The sequence below is a fragment of the Melanaphis sacchari genome, unplaced genomic scaffold (assembly GCF_002803265.2).
Source record: "Melanaphis sacchari strain LSU unplaced genomic scaffold, SCAv2.0 Contig116_pilon_pilon, whole genome shotgun sequence".
Lineage (NCBI taxonomy): Eukaryota > Metazoa > Arthropoda > Insecta > Hemiptera > Aphididae > Melanaphis > Melanaphis sacchari.
The window spans coordinates 17,087-28,547 of record NW_020270453.1 but is presented as its reverse complement, the minus strand read 5'-3'; the positions used below and the strand labels follow the sequence as shown (position 1 = coordinate 28,547).

Genomic DNA, 11,461 nt, shown 5'->3' with positions numbered 1-11,461 from the left:
TTCATTAATTGTATTAATTTTCCTTTTTGCTGAGTTATTAAGTCTGGATTAATATCAAAATTAGATTTTGGAAAAAATCCGCAAAATTGGGATGTATATGTTCCGTATGCAATGTATTGCCATAACTCTTCAGTACACACTTCTACAGGATATCAACCGTATGAAATTGTGTACGGGTATCCTTTAGTAATTCCAAATTCGCAAAGTTGTAAGCCAGAAACTTGGAGTCTAGATTTTTTTGAATAACTGTCAAAGAAATAAAGAAATTGGTTTATGATTTTGCCGAAAAAGCTCATATTCTACATAACTTTAATAAAGGAAAGAGAGAAGCAGGATCGGACTGGTTAGCTGGGTTTCGTAAAAGAAATCCACAGCTATCATTACGTTCTCCGGAACCAACATTAGCTGCCAGAGCACAAGCTTAGGTTTTTTTTGACACTATGCGCAATGAAAACATATCAGTTGAAAAAATACACAATATGGATGAATCTGCATTGACAACGGTAAAAAAGCCATCAAAGATATTTGCTAAAAAGGGCAAAAATCAAGTAGGTGTATTAACGAGTGTCAAACGTGGGCAGCATGTTATAGTGGTTTGTTGTATAGGTTCATCTGGGAAATGTGTACTCCTGCTCTCATTTTTCCCAGAAAAACATTTAATGCTAATTTGTACGATGGAGTACCTTCTGGTACTTTGAAAATGTATCAGGACACCGGTTATATTACTGGAGAATTATTTATTGAATGGATGAATCATTTTATAAGGAATGTTAAACCTAGTCTTGAAGAAAAAGTGTTATTACTTCTAGATGGCCATTGAAGTCACAAAATAGTAGACGCACTTGAACTTGCTAAAAAGTCAGGTGTTGTTTTACTTTTTCTACCTCCTCATTGCACGCACAGACTTCAACCTTTGGATGTTGGTATTTTTGGTCCTCTTGATGTATATTTTAACCAAGGAATAGAAATTTGGTTAAAGGCTAATATAGGCAGAACAGTTGGACTCTATCAAATAGCTAACATTTTTGGTCGTGCTTATGTAAAAACAGTTACAATAAAGAATATTTTGTCATCGTTTCAAGCCTGTGGTTTAAATCCTTATAACCCAGATATCTTTCCAGATCATTTATTTGCTCCAAGTTTTGAAGAACCTACTAATGACACAAATATAATTTTTAAAGAACAAAATGAAGTAATTTTTTTAAGTATTGAAAATACTGAAGATAATGTGAATAATGTAACTGTTGCAGACATGGATACAAATTTTCAGACTTCATAATCATTACTTTCACCGATGCCTAGTTGTTCAAACACAGAAACAAACCTAAATACTTAAAATATTTCTTAAATAATACAAAAAATTTCAACTTTGCCAAGATGTTCCTTTACTGGCTCTAGAAAATCAAATAAAAATAGATCTACAGGAACTCAAGTGTTTACAAAAAGTCCACTCATAAAACAATTAAAAGAAAAAGAAAAATAATTTAAAAAATCCATGAAAATCAAATCTAAAAACACTCGGGCAGTTAAATGTGAAATTGATATTGTAAATGAAACTGTTGAAAGAGTTTATGATACAATTGATAACGAAGATGATGGTGATATATTTATTCCTGATCAACTACCAATACAGATACCACCTACTGATGAAGTAAGCGTAACAAATATTGTCTCAGATACAAATACACCTACAATACTCAAACAATTTTCAACAATCACTAAAAGTTCAATAAAGTGGTTATGTAAACCTATGAAACAAAAAAAAATAGTTCTAAGAAATCTTGAGCAGACAGAGTTCCCCAATACTATACCACCACCAATATCTTATTTTATGAAATATTTTCCGGAAGAAGCATTTAGTAAAATGGCCATATTTACTAATATTTATGCAGAGCAAAAATCAACAAATAAATAGATTCAAACAACATCTGCAGAGATGAAAGTTTTTGTAGGTATACATTTAATGATGGGTGTATTGAATTTACCAAGGGTCAGGATGTACTGGCAAAAAGAATTTAGAATTGAAGTAATTGTTAATAATATGACTAGAAATAGGTTTTTTGAACTGAGAACCCATTTCCATGTCATGAATAATGAAGAAATTCCACAGACAAATATAGATCAATTCATAAAAGTAAGACCTCCCTGTGTGCAATAATGTGATTTTGACTTCTATGCGATTGTATTTTAGTAATCTCAAGTGTGATATTACAATTATACTTCTATGATATGTTTATGAGACTATATAAAAATATTAGTTGTATAGTTTAAACTGAGCGACGTCGCAAATAGAATTCCATGTGACTGTCATTTGTAATATTACAAAGAAATTGTTGTCATGCAATTACTGGGATAGTTGTACTATGCGATTACTTATAGATGTAACAATATTATAATTTTAAATTGATTCAATGCGAGGTCTCTGAGATATTGTAGAGATGTATGCAAGTATTATCTACATATTAACAATAAGACTATAAATAGAAATAAAAAATATAATATTGTAATTATTATAATGAAATTGCAGCAATCGTCGTATCGCCGGGACATCCCAATTCAAACAAAGATTATAGTATAGTCTATATAGATACCACAGATATTATGTAAAAATAAATATTCATCAGTCATCATTTACCATTTTATCAGTTCGGCTTTTGCCAAGTTTTTTAGTTTTCTAAACGCGATTATAACATACAACGCGTCTACGTTTAAATTTGCTGGAGTGTTAATGTATTGTGCATTATACTGTGATTATACTAATTAAGTACCTATAATTAAAGTGAAACTGCAGGCGAATTGTGTAACTTATAAATTTAAAGTTATAACTTAATACGACGTTTGTTTAATTTAAATACGTAAAAAGCCTACCAATAGTGTGTGTATAAAGCGATCACCTAGTGTTAAACACACGATGTCATCGAAACAGGTAATTATATAAATTATAAGCAGATAATATATTTTATAATAGGTACCTAACCTACTCACTAAAATAGAATTTACTAATTAAATATAAAATTAAATTTTTTAAAAATTTAAAAAAATTAAAAATTAAATAAAAAAAAATTTAATTATTATTATTATTTTTTAATTAAATTTTAATTTGTACCTATTTGAAGAAATAGCAATTTTTAAATTAGTCCCTACTTATGACTTTTATGTTTGATTAAACTATAACTACCTATAAATTATAAAAACAGTTAAATTGTAATAATTTATTCATGTACTTGTGCTAGTATTTGTAAATCTATTTATTTATACAAAAACATATTACTTAGGATTTAAGTCACCCTGGTCTAATCCTTGGTCCTTGAAATGAAATGTTTTTTGTTTTTTTCTTGGATCAAATTATATAAATATAAGAATTGTAATTTTTCAATGTTTCATTTAATTCAAGTTAGATTGGTATTAATTTAACCAGAAAAATTAATTTCCTATAGATTAATAAATAATAATGTTACCTAAATTTAAAATTGTATTATTCATGCAATCATGCACTAATTTTATAATTAAAGTAAGTAGTATCTACCTAACCGGACCTAACCTTAATAATTTGAATGCATATTTTACAATTTTGCAGTGGGTCGTAGGCTATTTTAAAAAGGAAAATAAATATTCTGTGATACCGTTTACTTGGATTTTAAACTGTGGAAATGTTAATTTATCTAAATGGCCAATGTATGGTATAGTGGACTCAATGATTATGGAAGCAACTTATCCAGAGTTAGATTGGCCAACTTTTCCAGTCCAAATAGTTTCACAAATATTCAGTAAGTACCTACCTATTACAAATTAACTATTGGATAATTATAATTTTTATATTCTAAACAGTTTTAATTTGCTCACTAATCAAAAATAAATTGTTATATTTTTTACTTTAATACTTACCTACCTATACATATGATATAATTTATGTATAGGTACACCTACTAGTTTAAAAGGTTTTAAAAGTTTATTAATACCTACATGGCTAAATGTCAAATTAATTTAGTGAAAAACATAAAATATTTATAATATTCACTATACCACTATAATAAAATAATGTTTACTAATTTCATTATATTTAATAATATACTTCACAAATAAAGACACATTTGAGGATGCTAAGATAAAAGAAAAAGAACTATTCTTGTCTGCATCCGAATCTGAAAGTCCAGTAAAAAAAAAAAGAAAAAGCAGAAAGGTTTATCCAGCACAAATTGAAGTAGAAAGTGACAGTGGTAAGTATAGTTTTACTTTTCCAAAAATGGTAAATTATGCGTAGGTGCATTTAATTAACATTCTATAGTTATACTTAATAAAACAAAATATAAAAAACTTTGAATTTATGTTTTATTTTTGTATAACATTTTAATATTTTACATTTCTTTAAATATATTTACTTTTATATTATTAATATGAGAAAATTATTAATTATTAAAGTTACATAAATATCAAATTTAAAGCGATGATGGACTTAACTATTTATACCTGTTTATTACTTATTGTTAAAATACTAATTTTTGCATTACAGCTTGTAGTAGTACACACACAACTCCCATAAAAGTTTTGAAAACAAAGCATGTAGAAGACCACCAACAAAGTGGATCTTCAGCTTATGCCGAACTGCAGATAAATCAGATTTCTGATCAGTTATTACCCAGCAACATTATTTCTTGTATGTATTAAATTCATTTGTAATTTACTGATGACAGCAAAAATTAATTAATATGTTTAGCATCCATGAACACTTTATACGACACTGATGCTTATACTGCAGAGAAAGAGTTACCTATGTTTGAATTAAACACTCAGAGTGTGGACCATTCCATGTCAAGTATGTGTTTTATATAACATGCACTTGTTTTATTTTTGCCAAAAACTGGCTCAAAAATTATTATTTATAAAATAATTTATAATTTAGGCGTATCAACAGAAAATCAAGAAGAATTAATTAAAAAGTACGATGACAATATGATGAACAATTTATTTAAAAATGTAATTTCTATACTGGCATATATAAAACGATTGGACAGCAAAATAGATTCATTAATTCAAAACAATAATAATGTTCAGATAAATCAAACTTTTAACAATAATTTCGAGAAAATCTTTCCATTAAAAAATGTAGAAGCCGTGGATGACATGGAAAATAAATTAAAATTGGATGAAAACACTTCTGGTCAACTGGTATTTATGATATTATTATAATGTTTAAGTTATTAAAATAATTATTTACTACTTTTATTATTTTTACAGAGGAATTTACTGCAAAAAATTGGTGGCACAGGACTTAAAAACTTTGTTAAAAGAGTTTTGGAAAGAATATTCACAAATGAATTATCCACAAAATATTCATGGACCGGGTTTAAAGATAATCATGCTCTTAGAAATTTAAAAATTATAAAAATCATGAAAGGTTAGGTATTTGTATACAGATATTGATTTTTGTTAATGTTAATGCTTATGAAACTCACTATGTTGTATCATTTTTAGATGTTGCCAATAGTACTTTTTCTGAAACTGAAGCTAATTTTGAAGCACACATTAAAGACTGGTTTCGTCATGGTTCTCAAAGATATGCAAGAGAACAACAAAAAGAATCTTTATAGGCATCTAAATTTTAATTCAGTTAATACATTCATTCAGTCATTCAGTAAATACATTCATTCAGTCAATTCAATATTTAATATTTATTTCATTACTAGGTATTATTTTTTTTCAAAATAGGAAAACTAAAATGTATTTTGAAATTGTTTATCATATTATTATTTTTAATTGTTTTTCATTATTATTATTATTAAGAAGAAGTTATTTTAGTTTAAACTTTTATAGATTATATAATATGATTTAATCTTTTTATAATATTGCTCTAAAAATGTTCCTGTACATTATTATTATTTTAATATTTTAAGAAATAATAGAAATAATAACAAAAAGTTTACAAAATTTAAAAATATTTAGAGAGAACACACTTTTTATACATACACTTATTACTTATATTTTTTTTTTAAAGGATAGTACAAAAATGTTATTTGTATACATTATGCTTATTGATTATTATGTATAAAAAAAAAAATTAATTATATTATAAGTTATGTTGTTGTGAGATTTACAAACATTATTATTATAGATAATAATAAAAATTTTGATATTCAAAGTAATAATAAAATACCTACCTAGTAAAAACGTTTGGACTTAACCTAGTTTTAATTATCAATCCACCCATTGTCAAAGTAAAATATGCTTCAAATTCTTAATCTAGTTCAATATATAGGTATTTAAAAAAATACCAAACATGTAACGACCAAAGCAAAGATGGTTGCAATGGTTGCATACAGTTTAAAAAAATATGATAGTGTTGAAACCATATTAGAATGGGAATTGAACCTACCTATCTTGTATATGTAGATAGAATGGTAATTATTAAAAGATTCTTAATATCCTGTTGTAATATTAAATAAATACTAAATAGGTATACAAATAATAATTTGTGTCAAAATTAAATTATTACAATTTATAGGTAGCTGCAGTTATGTATTATTTATTAATTATTTTTAAATTTATATTTAGTTGGTTCTTCTATTCTAATGAATATTTTTGTTATCTCTTTTAATATTATTATGACTAATAATTAAATTTTAGTTCCGGAAAAGGAAAGCTATACATTCTACAACAAAAAGGCATTTTTCACGCTACATTCAAAATGATATATCAAATCAACTGTCATGTATTAATCACTTTACAAACACTTATGAGAGATCACAAGAACCTAAAATGAACTCAACAACAGACAATTTAGATAATATTTCAAACATGGATTTACAAATACCAAGTGCATGTAATTTACCATCACCGATTTCATTTGATAACTTTTCGAATGTAGTTAATTCTGAAGCTAGTTGTTCTGACAATTTTACTAGTAACATAAATGATAATGATTCCATTGATGAAATTCCTTTAAACCAAAAATTAAAACAGTGGATAAGTGATTATCATGTTTCTCATAACTGTGTTAATTCACTTTTGTTAATTTTGAGATCAGAAGGATTAAAATTGCCTAAAGATGCCAGGACATTATTAAAAACACCTAAAGCTCGTGAACATAGCATAATAAATGTTCACCCTGGAACATATATACACCTTGGGGTAGAATATATGTTAACTAAAATCTTAACTGTAAATCTTGACATTATTGAACAAAATACTACAATACAACTTGGATTTAATATTGATGGATTTCCTCTTACATCAAGTTCAAAATCAAGTTTTTGGCCCATTCTTTTAAGTTTTGTAAATATTCCTCAGTTATTCAATATTGTAATACCAGTGGGTATTTATCATGGAAAGTTTAAAAAACCGTCATCTAGTCATGAATTTTTACAATATTTTACTTCTGAAATGAAAATAATTTTAACTAACGGAATATGTATACAAGATAAATTAATGAAATTTGAAATTAGTCAGGTTGTATGTGATGCACCTGCAAAGTCATTTATTTTAAACGTGAAAGGCCATAATGCCTATCATGGGTGTAATTCCTGTATCGTTGAAGGAACATATATTGATAATAAAAGGATGGCTTATCTAGATTTAAATGCCCCTTTAAGATCAAATCAATCATTTCGAGACAAACAGGACTCATTTTATCACAAAGACTCAAGTCCCTTAGAGGAATTTCCAATTGATATAATTTCTACAGTGGTCCTTGAGTATATGCATAATATTTGTTTAGGGGTTATGAAGAAGCTAATTGTATTCTGGGTAAAAGGTAAAAAACCTGTTCGTTTGGTAGATCCGAACGCTGTTTCAGAAGAATTGATTAATCTTAAATGTTATTTACCATCAGAATTTAATCGCTTGCCCAGATCACTTGAAGAATGTGAACATTGGAAGGCAACAGAATTTCGCACTTTCCTTCTCTATACGGGCCCTATTGTATTAAAAGGACGATTGAAAAAACCACTATTTAAACATTTTATGCTTTTAAACTATGCCATAAGACTTCTTATTTCTTCAGAAAATTGTTATACCCAAAATAATTTAGCTAAAGACATGTTAAAAAGATTTGTACAGGAATATGGTTCTCTTTATGGTGAAGGATATGTTGGATATAATGTTCATGGTCTGATACATCTAGCTGATTTTGTTTTGATACATGGCCATTTGGATTTATTTAGCGCATTCAAGTATGAAAACTATTTACAGTTTTTAAAAAAAAGTTGTAAAAATGATAGATTTCCTCTCCAAGATGCATATAACCGCATCATGGAAAATATTGAAATTCAAATTAATAAAATTATATCTCCAATAATATATCCTACATTGAAACGAGAGTCAACATTTAATACTAATTCAAATAATTCATTAACTGAAACTATGTATGAAGAAGTTGTATTAGAAAAATTTTTGGTGAGTTCAAAAAATGCTAAAGATAAATATTTTATGTTGCAAAATAATGATATAGTCGAAGTTACCAAAATAATAAAATATTATAATGGTCAGATTAAAATTGAAGCAACTAAATTTGATTATTCACCCATGTTTGATTATCCATTTACCTCAGATATTACAAAAATATTTTATATCAAAGAAATTATTCCAAAAATTCAACCAGTTTTAATCAACATAAACAGTTTAAAACATAAATGCTTTGTGACACCAATAGGTAATTGTAAATATATAGCTATCGCATTACTACACTCATCATAATATATTTTATATAATTATAACTTAAAAATCAAAAAAAAATTGTCATACCTACATACCTATCAACTAATAGAATCATAGTCTCATTAATTATTTTACCCAAGTTGAAGGTATAAGTTATAACTTAAAATAGTATAATATACTTAAATAATTATAACATATATATTATATATATTATAATTAGGTACATTTAAATGTATTTTTTTTTTATGATCAATTGTATTTGCATTGTATACCTACATAAAAGGTATTGTCTACTTCTATTTTATTATATATATAATAACATGTTCTTATAATATATTACCTATAATACAATTATCCAAATAATTTGTTGTCTATTTTTTTTTTTTATAATAATATAGTTAGCTATAGGTACCTACCTATATTATCAAATATAATTTATTACATACCTACCAATATTAATTTTAATACATAAATATGACAAAATGTTTTAAATTTCAAGAAGGTATCTTATTTATAACTATAGGTACATTTAAATAGGTGCTTGAATTTTTTAATAATTAGTAGGTATATCTAATAAATTATTTACTTATCAAACAAAATGTATTTTATTGTATTATGATATTTATTGTGTTTAATTAGTAAGTAGGTATACTACCACCTATATTATTATAAGTATGTAAATATATTAATATTTGAGTCCAAATTAAATTGTTCATGATTTGTTTTATTTTATTTATTTACATATAGTTAGGTATAATAGTTATAGACACTTATAGGTCCCATTAAAATGGTTATATAAATATATAATATAATATAACATATATAATATACCTAGGTAGTAGGTATAGTACCTACCTAATAATTACCTATATTTTGTAAACAGTAATTAGGTATTAACTTACTTAAAATGCTTTAAAAACTCTGTGTCAGTTTTATTATGTTCAACCATTATTACCTACTCATTGAAGTAAAATTAATATTTTTATGAAAATTTGTAATTAACGATTTTATTTTTAAAATACCTAGGTATTGATTAAGTAGGTAATAAGTATGATTGTATATTAATTATTAATTAGTATGTATACCTAGTTGACAATTAATATGAATAGGTAATATGAAATGAAACAATTTATTCATTTATATTAGGGGGTAATGCTTTTCGCACGTAAATAGTAAAATGTATTTCTATTTTAATGTTTAAGTACTTATTTACACCAAGTATAAACTACAGAAATATTTACAATTATAAATGATAGGTATTAAATACACTAAAATGTTAGCACCGATAAATCGTGTTAAGGTGTCCCAGTAGGTTAGGCGTAGGTTAGAAGTGTCAGGGGTCTAGGTTTCGAATCCGTCCGGATGCAAAAAATAACAAAAACCATCCGCGAACGCGCGCGCCCGACATTGGTTTTTTTTTTCATGAACATCAATTTTGTGAGTTCTATATGAAGTCGATGCGATGAAATTGGGTTGTTCAATGTATCTCAACAAGATGACCTATGGAAGTTAGTGTGACCACACATAGACCATTGTTTTGCGACATCGCATGCAGTAACTTCGCGTGTCTGGACATTAAGCATCACATAAGAGTCTCTGAGACATCTCTAGGCTCTAAATTTGAACATCTCACTGCTTAGTGAGAGGACTATGTAACGTCTCAGAGATTATATTTTGCACACAGGGCTCTTTATAATTATATGAAACATAGATTTAATCATCTGCCAATCGAACGAAATATAAGCATTGATGAACAAATGGTTCCTTTTAAAGGTAAACTTGCTCCAAAACAATATATGAGAGGTAAACCTCATCCTTGGGGTATTAAATTATTTATAATGTGTGGTTCAAGTAGAATAGTGTATGATTTCATCATGTTCCAAGGTAGTAGTACTGAATTAGACCCTGTTATTCAAAATCTATTTGGCCAAGGTGAAGCAGTAGTAATGAAATTTATAGAACGTCTGGAAGAAAATAGACATTTTTTGTATTTTGACAATTACTTTACCTCTTATAATTTATTGTCTGTACTAGCTGACAGGAAAATCTATGCTGCTGGGACCATTAGAGTCAATCGATTTGCTAACCCTCCACTTATAACAGATAAATGCTTATCAAAAATGGGTCGTGGAACTTCTTATGAAGTATCTGAAATAGCACAAGGCCAAAAAGGTGAAATAGGTCTCATAAAATGGTTTGACAATAAAGGAGTTAATCTGGGTTCAAATTTTATAACATCTGGTGAACCTGAAACAATCAAGCGCTGGGACAAAAAACATAAAAAATTTGTGGATGTTGAAAGACCAGAAGTCATTGGCTTATATAATAAGTCAATGGGAGGAGTAGATGTCCATGATCAACTTGTCAGTTTTTATAGAACTTTTATCAAGTCTCGAAAATGGACATTGAGGTTAATTGCTCATGCTTTTGATATGGCTTCTGTTAATATAAAAAAGATATTCGACACTATGCAATTTTAGACCGAGACACAATGGACCTACTTGCATTCAAAGAACGTTTAGCAACAACTCTAATTTCATTAAGAAGAACAAAATCATTTATAACTCCTCCGAGGAAAAGAGACCGCCCTAGTGCATCATCATCTCCAACTCCTGAACCTGAAGCACAGATGGTAAGAACAAAACCTAGATCTGTAGATTCAACTCCATATGAAGAAACCATAAAAGATGGATTTGATCATATGCCTACTTTTGACAACAAACAAAATAGTACTAGATGCAAAAATGCCCCATGTACATTCAAGACACATGTTTATTGTGACAAATGCAATATACATTTATGTTTTGTTTCT

General features: G+C 27.2%; 2 protein-coding genes across 2 annotated transcripts; both read left to right on the top strand.

Moving 5' to 3' along the window:
- The first annotated feature begins 2,911 nt into the window (after positions 1–2,911).
- On the top strand, positions 2,912–5,588 carry LOC112603961. Its single transcript, XM_025352800.1, has 8 exons — positions 2,912–2,926; positions 3,578–3,767; positions 4,086–4,217; positions 4,511–4,654; positions 4,715–4,813; positions 4,901–5,166; positions 5,236–5,395; positions 5,473–5,588. Exons 1-8 carry the CDS (start codon positions 2,912–2,914, stop codon positions 5,586–5,588), a joined length of 1,122 nt encoding a protein of 373 aa, XP_025208585.1.
- A 1,966-nt stretch (positions 5,589–7,554) lies between these two features.
- LOC112603960 lies at positions 7,555–11,129 on the top strand. Its single transcript, XM_025352799.1, has 2 exons — positions 7,555–8,388; positions 10,314–11,129. The coding sequence occupies exons 1-2, from the start codon at positions 7,555–7,557 to the stop codon at positions 11,127–11,129; spliced, it is 1,650 nt and encodes a 549-aa protein (XP_025208584.1).
- Positions 11,130–11,461: the final 332 nt, after the last annotated feature.